The 14626-nt window shown below is 29.7% G+C and overlaps 2 protein-coding genes across 8 annotated transcripts; both read right to left on the bottom strand.

Annotated features, from left to right (window-relative positions):
* Nucleotides 1–3106: 3106 nt before the first annotated feature.
* Nucleotides 3107–8722, bottom strand: LOC145193934 (uncharacterized). 7 transcript variants are annotated; one of them, XM_080071490.2, is made up of 11 exons: nucleotides 6657–8722; nucleotides 5953–5981; nucleotides 5579–5784; nucleotides 5353–5436; nucleotides 5115–5207; nucleotides 4318–4386; nucleotides 4097–4213; nucleotides 3833–4005; nucleotides 3670–3734; nucleotides 3359–3456; nucleotides 3107–3249 (listed from the first exon to the last, which is right to left on the bottom strand). In XM_080071490.2, exons 3-11 carry the CDS (start codon nucleotides 5769–5771, stop codon nucleotides 3134–3136), a joined length of 1008 nt encoding a protein of 335 aa, XP_079927616.2. In that variant the 5' UTR covers nucleotides 5772–5784; nucleotides 5953–5981; nucleotides 6657–8722; the 3' UTR covers nucleotides 3107–3133. The 7 variants fall into 7 exon arrangements, with proteins under 7 accessions (XP_079927616.2, XP_089952511.1, XP_089952514.1 ...); XM_090096385.1 differs by lacking the exon at nucleotides 5953–5981 and having other exon boundaries at nucleotides 6657–8598; XM_090096388.1 differs by lacking the exon at nucleotides 4318–4386 and having other exon boundaries at nucleotides 6657–8598.
* On the bottom strand, nucleotides 6553–8569 carry LOC149885120 (uncharacterized). The gene has a single exon (XM_090096383.1). It carries the CDS (start codon nucleotides 8567–8569, stop codon nucleotides 7352–7354), a length of 1218 nt encoding a protein of 405 aa, XP_089952509.1. The 3' UTR covers nucleotides 6553–7351.
* Nucleotides 8723–14626: the final 5904 nt, after the last annotated feature.

Genomic DNA, 14626 nt, shown 5'->3' on the forward strand with positions numbered 1-14626 from the left:
TTAACAATTAGCAAAGGCTGTTATTCGTATTCATAAGGCTGTCCGTTGCTAATTGTTAATAATTAAAGCCGGGTTTTTTTTGTTTTTATTTCAATAAAAAAGTAAAGAGTAATTACATATCCATCTGTTAACTTCTGTAGAAGATAAACTTTTTTAAGTATTTTAAAAGAAAAAAATAATAAATATAAAATCAATCACTTTGAAATAAAAGGCCTGACATGATTTTGTGGGGATCAAAAAGTTCCTCCTATCTAGTATGGTTCATAAAAGTCCTTTTCAATTTTTTTGTTGTTTTGTTAAATTAAATCAAAATTCATTGCCGCCCTTCAAATTTCATAAAAAGAACTTTTTTTGCTTTAGATTTATGACCATATAAAGTTCGAAATACCTCCATTTACCCCCTGAAAAAACTTTAAATAGTCGTAACTTTTAAACGAGAAAAAAGTTCATGATTTAAGAAGACTTCTTTTAAGAAAGGGGGAGTTAGGGGTAGATGCGGGGTTGAGTTAGTTATGTGTTGGATGACCGATAGAGGTAGTGTAAATCATTTTTCCTGAAGAGTTATTAAAGTCTTTGCAAAACTATAAATTTTTAAATGAATATTGATACAAGTTTACACTCCAGCTGGATTTTCCTCAACTATTCAATAGTTAATGTGTCTTCTTCTTCTGGCTTGTTAACTTTTTTCTTCTGGCTCACAATCCCTTTTATAGCTTTTTCTCTGCATCTGTGGATTTCTTCTCCATTCATCTAATGCGTGAATCATCTAAATTTATCGCCACAGCTTTTGAAATTTCCTTCTTTCAAACCAAAGTGTTTTAAAATCTTTAACATTCCTTTGCGCCCATCTTTAAAATGAATTATAGCTGCATTGACACCCATTTCTATGGTTTCTGCAAATAAATACAGTTTTTGGTAACCTTTACAATGTGAGTCCATTTAGGTCCTCATTTGCATTCTGGGTTTTTCCATGTAAACAATTATTAACAAAAATAAGGTGATGCATCTCAATTCTATTAGAGATACATCATTTTACTTTATTATCACTATGCCTTTTATTGTTAATACACTAAGTTATGTTTGATGCACCATCTGTAACAAGTCCAATATAGTTTCTAAAAGTCTGGCCACATTTCTTAATTACTTCATCAATCAAATGGATTGATGATCAAATAATAAATTTTCTCTTGAATTTTCATGGACTAGAATTAACCCTATAAAATTTGTCATAATTTTACATGTTCAAGAGAACTCCCAAATCCATAAGCAAAAAAAACTTCATTCGAGCGGTCAACTAAATGTAGAGCACAATGGCAACTCATAGATAAAACAATTTGAAATTCTGCTTTCTTAACATCTTCTGTTAAGCTTGCATGAATAAAATTATCTACAGATGAAGTGCTTAGATTTTGTTTCAAAGAACAGTCGTGTTTTACAAGATTGGCAATTTTAGGCGCAAAGATTCATTTACTTAATTTACAAAATGCTCTACATCAGCTATTTAAACCCATGAAAGTTTGGTGCTACTTAACTTTCTCCCCCGACCCCCTATTTTTATTGAAAAAATAGTCCTAACTTCTATTAAAGTTAAAATTTACAAGAGGGAGTCACAAGCTTCACAAAAGTAACATGTTTTGTTGCTCATTTCTCTGTTTGATTTTGAAAGAACTTTCTCTGTTTGATTTCACTTGAAAGAACTTTCGCGTCTGTAATAAACCAAAAACCTTTCTTTTTTTTAATAGTAAAAATCAGTCTAACATGTTTTGCTTTCGAAAACATAATGAACCTTAAAGTTAGTTTTTTCGTAATTCATAACTTTACGTATTTCGCTTCTTATAAACAAATACGTTACTTTATAATTGGTAACGAAAAATAATAATATCAATAACTATATAAGAATGGGAAAACAACAGTTGTTTACATTTTTAACTTTTTATTAATAATGTAATATTGCTAAATTTGCCGAGAGAACTAATAATATATGCGATGGCTAAATTGGCCGCGAAATGACCTACCGGGCAACTCTGATCAAATCAACAATATATTTTATAAACAACTTTCCTTGAAATAATTTATCATTTAAATTTTCAACTGCACTTGTTTATCTATTAAATAATTTATCATTTAAATTTTCAACTGCACTTGTTTATCTATTTTTTAAGAAAAGTCATATATATAGATTGCAAAAAGCAATTAAATAGGCAATCCAGTTACTATTTTAAGATCAGTGGTTGGTATGTAGCAGACAGTATCAAATTGGTTCGCTAAATTTCGTAAAGTTATAATTTTGAACTTAAAAATGAGCCACGCGGTCGCCCAGATTCAAAACTTATTATTGACGAACTAAAAGTTTTTGGTCTCGTCTAACCAGTCACATCAACTTCCTTTCAGTTATCAAAGATAACAGCAATAGAACCAAGTTTTAAGCTTACTTTTATATGGCTAGACATTCTTAATATTTTAAGAAATAACGCTGATGAGGATATAGAAATTGAGATCATTTACTTAACTACTTTGGTACATGTATAACTAGAGATATAATAGATAATACAAAGTATCAACTAGTTTTGTAGCTACCTTGAGCATATTGGTTTCATGTCCAGGGAACCTCCCCAGCGTGCACAATGACGTCCTAAGGACGTCTATAAGACGTCTATAAGACGTCTGATTTCTCGTCTGTAAGACGTCCTTATTCGGTCTCAGTTGAAAGTCTTGAGGACGTCTTTTTCAGACGTCTTGAAAACGTCTTTTTCAGACGTCCTTAAGACGTCTGAAAAAGACGTCCTATAAACGTCTTTTTACGTCTGTACATCTAATTAGATGTACATCTACAAGTAGAGTCTGTACATCTATTAATAGATGTACAGACTCTAAGATTACTTATCACCTTTACATAGATTCTAAGAATCTATGTAAAGATGTACAGACGTAAAGACTTTCTCAAGAGAAAGTCTTTAGAAAGTCTTTGATATTTTTCCAAGCCCTTTATTTAACAAATTGCATATAGCAATCGAATTTGATATGATTCTATCTAGTCATAGAGAGACATAGAGAGACATAAAGAATTACAAATTTATAAAGGATTATAAATTAAAAAAATACAACATTTAATTATATTAGAATATAATCATTGTCAATTAATATTGGAGGATTTTCTCTTCAATCGTTCGGAAGAATGTTTTATTATTGTCCCAATAAGTTGCATTGCTTCTGCTTTTGTCACGTTTTTATAAGACTTTAAAACAGCATCTATTAAATAGAATAAAAAAAAATCAACAAAATCAGTGCATCAAAAAAAAAAAAAAAAAAAACAACTTTTAAACATGAGTTAATTGAATACAATAATAAGCTAAGATACCGGTGATTGCATTACATAGATTTACAAGCTCTTTAAATATTTTCTTTTTCTTCAAACCATTCATGCTGTATTCTGACAAAACATTGTCTGTTGTCAGTCTAAATATGCAAAAATATATTTCACTAGCAGTGCTTAGAAATTTTATATCTTAGATATTTATTAGAAAAATTCAAAATAGGATAAATATTTATCCTATTTTGAACTTTTCGTATATAAATTTTTTTTTACAAAAACAAAAGATAACGAAGATCTTTCTTCTGAAAAATATGTATTAGAATTAGCGTCAAAAAAAACTTATGCTGGTAACTTACGTGAGTAGAATATTTTTTATTGCATTAGCTGGATTTTTACCGCCAACTGATGATAAATGTTTTACCTAAAACAAATAGATAAATATGATAAACAATTTAAGAAAATTAAAAAAAAAAACTAAGACAATAATATAAACGAGTAAATAATTATATTCAAGCATACAAAAGTGCTGTATTGAATATCCCCGTCAGCAATTGTTTTTTCTAAAATAATAAGTTCGTCTGAACTTCTACACTGTTTAAAAATTTCTTCTGCATCATTGGAGAAATGTGCAGTTCTATCTATCAACAAGTTCTTTATTTCAGCAAGTTGAAACATTATTTTTCTCTGAAACTCTAAAAAGTAAAAAAACAATAATTTAAATAAAATTTTACTGATATTACAAACCAACAAAAGAAAACATGAATTGGAAACAAGCAACTTTACCTGCATCTGGTAAAGGATACATCCTTTTGCAACTACCTGCTAAATCTTTTACAGTTTCGGGCTGCAATGGTCTGCTTGAAGAAGAGGAACCCATAACATTCGGTATGATATTTAATTCTTTAAAAAACAATATAAAAAGTAAACTTAAAAAAAAACTAGGGACATCAGGTCCCCAAAAGCTACACTTTCCTTGATAGTACACAAAAGCATTTAGTACTAACCAGCAGTATGACTTAGTTTTCTTTTTAATGAGTTTATCGAAGGAATTGGTAGATCGACTATTTCATGCACTAAATATATATATATATATATATATATATATATATATATATATAAATATGAATTTTTATCTTTTTACTACTACTAAAAAAAAAAAAAAAAAAGTTGAATTTTGGAAATTTTTAACCAATTGGGAATTCTGCGTTATGTGTGTATGTGTATATATATATATATATATATATATCTATATATATATATCTATATATCTATATATCTATATATATCTATATATCTATATATATCTATATATCTATATATCTATATATATCTATATATCTATATATCTATATATCTATATATATATATATATATATATATATATATATATATATATATATATATATATATATATATATATATATATATATATACATACATATATATGCATACATACATACATACATACATACATACATACATACATACATATATATATGTATGTATATATATATATATATATATGTATATATGTATATATATATATGTATATATATATGTATATATATATATGTATATATGTATATATATGTATATATATATATATATATATATATATATATATATATATATATATATATATATATATATATATATATATATATATATATATATATATATATATATATATATATTGTTGCACTTTAATTAAAGTATCATGAAAATATTCTTGCACTTAAGTGCAAGAATACTTTCATGAATCCTAATGTACTTTAATAAATCTCAAATGAATAATTCTCACCAGATTTGCTTCTTTTAGTTTTTGACTTTGTTTTGTTTTCCATTGACTTTGTAAAAGGTCTAGGTAGGTCAATTTTTTGTTTTATCTTATTTGCTAAATAAAATAAAACAAAATCAGTGAAAAATAGGATAAAGAATATATATCTTTTATTTCAATAATAAATATATAAAAAATAGTTTTGCTGTTAAATGAAAACTGTGACATAAGCAGCATTAAACTGTTTTAAGCTTTATGTTACCTGTTGCTTGACTTATTACAGGCTCAGCATCACTGTCATGTTCAGTAGTAGACATTTCTACATCTTTGCACCATTCATAGTCATCTAATGATAATGATAAAATTACAATTGATTTACTATTTTTGAAATTAGCTACATTTATGTTTAACTGTGAAATACCTACAAAGCAATGGCTTTAATTATTCAAAATAATTAGGAAGTCTTATTTACTAGTAAACTATCCTACCTGCAGTGAATTTAACTTTGACTAACTTATATGAAGGCCAGGTTTCATCTAACTCATCCAAGTTCTTAGCACTTCGTTCTACATACGCACCTTCAGGCCAAAATACTCTGTCATCTTTTATCCAATGACTAGGTACAACAGCATCTACCACTTTTTTGTTTTTCTCCACAAGAGAAACCAGAGAATAAGACATTTTGATTAGAAATCTAAAATATAATGACAATCATATTTCAATATGATAAATTATGAAATAAAAATAAAATAACTCAAAAAGCAATAATTTATTTATATAAATAAAATTAAGAATTACAATTGATTAAAATGAAAAGATAAATGACTTTTTAAATTTATTATTAAATTAAAATGAAGCTTACTTTTCCTAAAAGAACCAATATCTTCAAAACTGAGTGAAAAGATTATTTAAAAATGCATTTTTATACCAGTAAAAAATCAGACAGATAAATTTTAACTATTTGTCAATTACTTTATTATTGTAATTAAAAAATAGATGTTAGATGTAACAGGAAATGATTGTTATACTTAAAAGAAAAATTATACAAAATTTATACAGAAAATGATGCTTGTAGACTTAATTAAAAGTTAAATTAAACAAATTAGTATTTATTGAAAAGCTCTCCATTATTCATTAAAAGCTCACAATTAATCATTAAAAAAATTCAAAATTCTAAAAAAGAAATATGAATTTAAAAAAATTAGCAATTAACATTCTTTCATAAAAACAGCATTAAAGTAATTTGAAAATCATCATGCACTTACTATCAACTATTATTTATTTATACAACATAATATTATATAACAAAAAAAAAAAAATTGCAATGAAATTATTTTTTAAACTATGTTGTTAAAAATTATAGAAATATTACATATAACTATTATAAAAGTTATAATAAAACATAATGATAATAAAAATAATAAAAATTAAAAAAATATATATATATTTTTAAAATTACCCATTTTTAACGCAATAATTTATTTAATAAATGTGCACATTTTTTATTTTATACAAGAAAGCAAAGTTAACTTAGATTCTTTAAAATCATATACATAGTTGGCTTACCACATCACATCATTAAGTAAAGTACATAGAACAACCCCATCATTGACTGGTAGACATGCAACCTTTCTTTTAATATCTACCTTATTTACAGTTTTTCTTTTGCCAATGTTAGACTTGCATAAAAAATAAATTCCAACCATCTTTGAATCAAATGGATCAGGAAAGTAATTTCTTAATAGACTCTTGTGGAACATTTTACAAATAAAAGTAGTCATATCTAAAATACTTATAATAAAAACAATTTTTCCGGAATGGAGAAGAAAACAATTGTCTTTTTCATTTGTAGAAATTTTGGTCTTGATATCCTTTGAAAAGTTTATTGAATTATTTATTTCAAACTCATGAATACGTTTCACAACTTGAGATATAGGATTATTTGCTTGACGAATAAACCTTTTTAACGAATTTAAATAATTTTCAAAAGGAAAGCAAGAAATTTGATCTAAATTACATCCAAAGTTTGAAACATCATTATGCAAGTGAATAAGACAGTGTACATTATATGAACAAAAAGAATCACTATACAACTCCCTACTACTTGCAACAAAATAGACCAGTAATTTATGAGCATATTCCAAATGGTCATTTCTGTAATCTTGATTTTCCTCAAGCATAATTCTTATTGCAACAGATAAAGATAAAAAATTAATATAAATTGGTGAACTAACAGTTCCTTTAAGGGCTATTATTCCAGTTTATGTCAAGAACTGTCTGAACTCAGTTGCCTTCCATCTTCGTAGATCGCTTAGCCCACGTGGCTGGCGTGCAAATTCTGAAGGCATTTTTCCATAATGCAATAAAATAGTGTCAGAGACTACATTTAACTGATTAGATGATATGCGACAACAACGAGGGCCTTCTTTTAAGTATAGAAGCAATCTTTTAACAACTCCTAAGCAAACTAAATGCATATAGTCCAAACAAAAATCTTTGATGCATTGAACACTGGAGTGGATTAAAGGACTAACAAGTAACTGATGTCCTGTATAAGCTATCTGCTTAAAATCCTGGTCTATCCTTGGTTCGCAGTCAAGATCATGAAAAACTATTCGATTTTCTATATTTACTCCATGAACTTTACATCTTTCACATGCATCATAACCAGTATGACCCTTAATTCCCTTTAAAAACTGACGTGCTGGAGCATCACAAATAAATCCTTTAATATTTACATTAAACTTTTTGCCATTATAGTGTAAACCAAAAACCTCCAAATTACGATACTCGTCTAAAAAATCTTTTAAAAATTCCTCACAACTGTCAGGTTTGGAGCTACCACAGTAAAGAGCTACAACAAATGGACCAGCAAGTTGAAAAGATGCAAGAATATGCCAAAGTTGTGTGTTTGATGATTTGAACAATGGTATACCATCTACGTTAATCAATAGATTAATTGTCTTCAAAGAATTAATATTATGAGATGAAAACTCTTTTAACTTACTTTTTATTGAACTTTTTAAACCTATGTAAAAATAATCACCACCACATTTTTGTTTTAGAGGAACTTTTCTTGGTGTCCTTAATAAGGTTCTTGAATCTTTAGGCAATTCTTTGTGACCAGGATTTCTTAATATTAGCAAGATATGATTTGTTGCTGCCATTGTAAGGTGATGTTCACATGCCCAAGATGAAATTTCAGAGGCCAAGTTATCTTTATTATGTACATCATCGTTTTCTGAGATATAAATGCTATTTACATCGCTAAAAATGGAAGATGAGGGTGAAACCTCGCCATTTAAATCCAGTCTTCCTTTAACTATTTCAACTTCTTCTTCAACTATTTCAACTTCTTCTTTATCGGATGGTGAATCCAATAAAATGGTCTCTTCACAAGAGTCGTGACAATAATTAAGAACTTCCAACTGGGTTTCATAGTTTCTTCGCCAGAGTCTTAAATAATTTGCGTTAGACATTTCAGATATAAATTTTGATTATCTAAATAGATCATTATTAAAATAAACACTAAACTTATATAAGAATTATTTAACTGAATTAAGTTAATTAACAATAACTAGGTTAATCCAATGATATATTATATATACTAGATGTCTAACTTGCGGGATTTTATTGGACGAAAGGTGAGGCCGCTTTTTTTGTTTACAAATTGAATCCGCCATTTGTAATAAGAGCAAAAACTATATCCGCCATTTGTAATAAGGGCAAAAACTATATCCGACGTGCGAAATAAAAGTTAAAAATGCACGTTTTTGCCCGAATTAGAAATGGCTCCCACGGCTTTACTTTTCGGATCGAAGTTAGACATCTAGTATATATAATATATCATTGGGTTAATCAAGTTTTAAAATACTCCGAAAAACGTAAAAAATTAGAAAATGACTTAAAACGATAAATAACCCCCCAAAAAACGAAAATTAAATAACGACCAGCTCGAGTATAGGGACCCGAGACCCGAACTCGGATCCGGGTAGTTGTTTAGGGTATTACCCGAATTTAAATATTCGGGTAATTACCCGAAGTTATAAATTACCCGTTTCTTTTTAAATCGGGTAATACCCGATTGTTTTTAATACCCGATACTTGATACCCGTAGAATTACCCGAAGAAGTAAAAATACACAAAAGAGTTCAACTCCATTCGCTTATTACATTGAATTACAAATAACAAAAAAAATTTGAAATATGAATATTTGTACTGAAGGAGTTCAAATGTTTTTAAAAATATAAAAACATATTTATACATTATGGCTGAAAATAGGCATAAAGAAAATGGAAATATGAAAATAAAATTTATATACATTCATTACATACATACCATACATACATACATACATACATACATACATACATACATACATACATACATACACACACACACATACATACATACATACATACATACATACATACATACATACATACATACATACATACATACATACATACATACATACATACATACATACATACATACATACATACATACATACATACATACATACATACATACATACATACATACATACATACATACATACATACATACATACATACATACATACATACATACATACATACATACATACATACATACATACATACATACATACATACATACATACATACATACATACATACATACATACATACATACATACATACATACATACATACATACATACATACATACATACATACACACATACATACATACATACATACACACATACATACATAATTGCACAAACAGCTGGACGTGTATTCAAACAGCAAAAAAATTTATTTAATTATCACTATTTTAAATCCTTCATAAAAATTATATATATATATATATATATATATATATATATATATATATATATATATATATATATATAATTTTATGGGAAGGATTTAAAATATTCATAATTAAGTTAATAAAAAGAATGCCTTAAAGTAGTCATAAAAAAGTTTTAAAAAAAATATAAAGCTATTTTACATATTTTGTTTTGAAAAAAAGAACGAGATAACCGATTTTATTACCCGACTAGTGCGTTGTTCCGAAATACGGGTAGTTCCGATGACCGGGTAACAAAAGCGGGTAGCGTATTAAATAAAAATAATAAATTTTTACTTACTTTTTATATTTAAAAGGTGATAGCACAATGTTTAAAAAAAAGCTGTGAAGAATTAAGTATTAATTCCACCTATTCCATATAAGTATCAATTTTTAGCTAATTAAAAATTATTACTTACATGGAGTAGGTGGAATTAATACTTACATGAAGTATTAGTTCCACCCACTCCATGTAAGTATTAACTTTAAATTAGTTAAAAATTAATACTTACACGGACTGGTTGGAACTAACAAATAGAAATAAATGTGATATTAAAAGAATTGAAATAAAGTTAAATTTAAAAAAGCACAGTAAAAAAAAAATGATAAAATAAAAAATGAACGAAAATACCCGATCGCGCGAAAAATTCGGTTCGAGGATCGGGTAAGTTTATTACCTGATTTCGGGTAATTTTATTACCCGAATTATCGGGTAATTTTATTACCCGATTTTCGGGTACTTCTACGGGTAATTTTATCACCCGATTTTCGGGTAAAGAAATCGGGTAATAAAATTACCCGTTAATCGGGTACTTCTACGGGTAATAGTCGGGTAGCTTATATCGGGTAATACCCGACCCGAAGACTTGGATATCGGGTAACTAAAGTTATTAAAATTACCCGTCTACGGGTACTCGCGGGTATTCGGGTCGGGTATTCGCTCCCTACTCGAGCGGACATCTTTAATTAACTGAGTTAGCGCATTAATACGCATTAATGCGCTAACCCAGTTACGTGTAAATTTACACGTTTTTAAAAACGTCTCAAAGACGTCACTAGGACGTCTTAACAAAGACGTCGTGTGAGGACGTCTTTGAGACGTCATAAATTGGTCGGAGACGTCGCGACCTAATTAAGACGTCCATAAGACGTCTCTTTGACGTCTGTGCACGCTGGGTCTCTATCTATTATATTGCTGTAGACTTCTAGTTTATGAATATTATAGAATATTCCACTTTTATGTTTAACAACAGAAATATAGACAGTAGGGGTGTCCACTATGCATAAAAATTTCAAAACCACCCAAATTAAATTTTTTCCCATTCTAGTGTTTGTGTATGATCTAAAAAATTTTTTTTATCAAATTTTAATAACTATTCCAGAGCCCCCTCAGAGCCCCTAAAGACAATCCCCAATTTCCTGTTTAAAACAGTATCTTTTTTAGTTAAAACACAGAGAAATAATTGTTGTGAATCTCATTTTTCAAGTATTTAGAAATTAAAATCACAGAAATCAAGCCAAACAAAAGCAGCTTGCATAATATATGTTAAATTATCCAGTTTAACCAAGCTAGTTCTGCATTTTTGGTTAACAGTTATAGTCAAGTATCAGACGGGAACCCCAAAACTAAAACTAAGACTGTCTTTCTGAATGTTATTAATGTTGTTTCATTGTCCAAGAGTTTTTTTGCCAAAATCAGGATATTGCTGCCTGTGATTTTCAACGCTCTGCAGGAACCATTCTCTTTGTTCTGGATCACTGATTATGATGGTGGCAAATTCTGAAATCAGTTTAACTCCTCTTTCTGCGGTATCATTTACAACTTTTACCGTACGAACAAATTTTTCAGCTGCTTTGTATCCTGATTGCTCTGTCCACTGTTCAATTGGTTTAGCAAGCCAATCTGTATTGATGCCAAGAATGCTGAACATTGAGTGAGATTCAGGTCTCAGAAGATTTGACAAACCTGTTTGACGAGTGATTTGACGAAAAACTGGCTTACCAAGACGAAAATTTTCGGGTACTGGAATTTCCAAGAGTTTGGCTGCCATATCTTTTTTCACAGTGGAACTAACATGTTTGCTGAAGAAAGCAAATGGAACTACCTCTTCTGTCAAATACCATCGGTGATTGATTATTTTAGAAAGAATGACATCAGCAACTTCCTTGTCTATTTCTTTGTAGTCCATCATGTCGTAGATGAAATGCAGGTCTTTCATAGGTGCATCAGCACCAATGCTAGCTTTTGTCTAAGCTGGTGAGTGGAAAAGAGAAAGATATCTGTTCATTCTAAAAAGTTTGGTCGTCATCCATAAGGCAATTGTTGATCATATGGCAATTGTTTAGAAAACATGAACATTTTGTTCGCATAAATGTTACATGCCATCCACCGAGCTTGGTGGATAACTCCTGGTTTAAGAAAGTGTACACCCCGCGGTGGAGTTTGCCCAAAGATGATCAGTGTGTTCTCAGCACATTTACGATAGTCATCTCTTGGAAATATTGTAGCATCTTCCTTAGCAAGTAGATGTGTCAAATGCTGTATGGTCTGTTCTTTGAGGTTTTGCAACCAAGTGCCTTCAACAGCTAAAGTTTCGATTGGCAACTGTTTATCCAATGCTGGCCAAGCAGTTTTAAATTCAGCAAAGAATTTATTCTCTGGACCAAAAATGTTTCCAAATAATTTCTTCTAAACTGCTCCGACAAAGATTTCAAAAATGTGATGTCGACAGGCAAGATAGAGAAGTTTTTTACCTAAATTTTCTTCGATCAATTTAGCAGCACCATTGTGGATGCCACTATTAATGGCAGTGGTATCAAATACCAATGCCACAACATTGTCGCTTAGATCCCAAGCTTCTAGGAGATCCAATGTTGCATTTGCTTGAGTCTCTCCTTTCGAATCAACGAGAACGGGAACACCAAGCAATTTTCCCTCAATATATTCTGGAGCACTCGACACAAGCACAGCTAACTGTTCATGTTGCACGACTAGTATGTCTTTTATCAATTTTCTGTCCCAGTGAAGTGCACCAAACTGGGGTGGGTTGAGCCTAACATAATCTATAACACTCTCAGCAATCCTCTGTCGATTTAACATTCTACTTCGACGAGATGTCGATCTGGAGATATCAAAATTGTCCAAGTTTCCACCAGCAGCTTTAATTACAGCAGACACAATCATAGTTGTTTTATTATCAGAAAATTTCAGCCTGTCTGCTGCAGAAGTGATTTCCTCGCATTGCATAATTCTTTTGGGGAGGTGAAGAGTAACAAATTCTGATCGTCTATTCATTGGAGGTTTATAATTCAAGTCCTACCGTAAACCGATATCTACTTTAGCAACAGCAATATTTTCATTAATATTCTGTTTTTCGTCATTAACTTCCATGTCCTCAATATCCTGATCATCCTGTCTACCTTCTTTTTCTTCATCTCTAAGTATGATTTTCCGATTATATCTGACTTCTTTCATTTTTGCTTTAATCTCAAAGATTTTGTCATGCCCGTCCATGGTCGCCTTTCTGTCTTTTTTTTTTTTTTTTATCTAAATAGAATGCAACATCATCATCTTTATTTTGGGCAGTCACTACTAGGAAATGCCGATTCTGGTGCATTGATACTTTTCCTATACTTAAGGTTGATACCTTGCCAAAATCCGCAATGAAGTAATAAAATTCTTGTCAGGTTCAAATTTTTAAAATTTTCCAAGATGGCGTCTTATTCCGGACCAAAGACTTGATCGTAGTCCATTAATTTAAAGCAGGGCTCAGGACAAGGTCTGTTTTTTTTTTTATTTGCTTGCCTGCCTGCCTACGGTCATTCTATCCATTTTTTTTTTTTTTTGGCTCTGAGTGTCGGTTTAGGCGCATTGAGTTCTTTTTGTTTATTTTGTTAGTTAGTTGGTTTGTTATTTTTAAAAAATAAAGCTTTTAAAAATTTTACCACAAGGTGTTAATAATGCTTTGAAAGTCAAAACCTTCATTCAATTTTTTCAAGACATAAAGACACAAGTGACCGCAGTAAAAAGTATCACCAAACTGAACCCTTTTGCTGTTATAATAAACGGGGCTTTTCAAATAAATAACCAGTTCAACAAGAGGAGGCTGTGCATAAGAATCGACTATTTTTCTTATCACCGTCTTTAAACCAACACACCCAATGAAAGTCTCCTGTCTTAATAATCCCGCATTCTTTTCTTCTTGATTTTTTTGGCAGATCGTCTCTCATAAAACAAGAACACCTAGAAAGCTTTTTAATTTTAACCGTTTAGCAGCCTTTATCAATTGAAAGTTGGTTAAAGCTTCATTAGGTAAAATAATTCCTTCTACATCGATCCATTGAAAGTCAATCATTTTTTACATTTTGTTTAAAAGTTTATCTAAGTTTTTGAAAAAGGTGAGAGAAGTTTATAGAATAGCTCCTGAGAAGGGAATGCTTGAGAAAGGTGAATTAGGTCCGAGCAGTAAACCAGAATCAATGATGCGAGTAACCATTGTTGAAATTTCGAACAGTTTAACAGGAAGATAAATCAAATGCTTTGGCCTCTCGATGATTTTAAAACCTGAACTAACATTTGGATAAAAGGAGTAAATGCAATTTAATTGGGTTCTATTAATATAGGACGATCCGATAACGTTGTTAACAATTCTGATGGTTGCTGCTTGATATTCTAACGATATGATCAGACTCGTATT

Source organism: Hydra viridissima, unplaced genomic scaffold, assembly GCF_058129835.1.
Source record: "Hydra viridissima isolate aposymbiotic clone 2 unplaced genomic scaffold, HvirCarnegie_v1 scaffold_8, whole genome shotgun sequence".
In the NCBI taxonomy this organism is placed as follows: Eukaryota; Metazoa; Cnidaria; class Hydrozoa; order Anthoathecata; family Hydridae; genus Hydra; species Hydra viridissima.

Coding starts and splice junctions, on each gene's coding strand:
- LOC145193934 (XM_080071490.2), bottom strand. CDS start 5,771: ATGTCTTATTCTCTGGTTTCTCTTGTGGAGAAAAACAAAAAAGTGGTA. Junction 5,208..5,352: donor TGTAATAAGTCAAGCAACAG/GTAACATAAAGC, acceptor TATTTTATTTAG/CAAATAAGATAAAACAAAAA. Junction 3,735..3,832: donor ATATTCAATACAGCACTTTT/GTATGCTTGAAT, acceptor TATTTGTTTTAG/GTAAAACATTTATCATCAGT.
- LOC149885120 (XM_090096383.1), bottom strand. CDS start 8,569: ATGTCTAACGCAAATTATTTAAGACTCTGGCGAAGAAACTATGAAACC.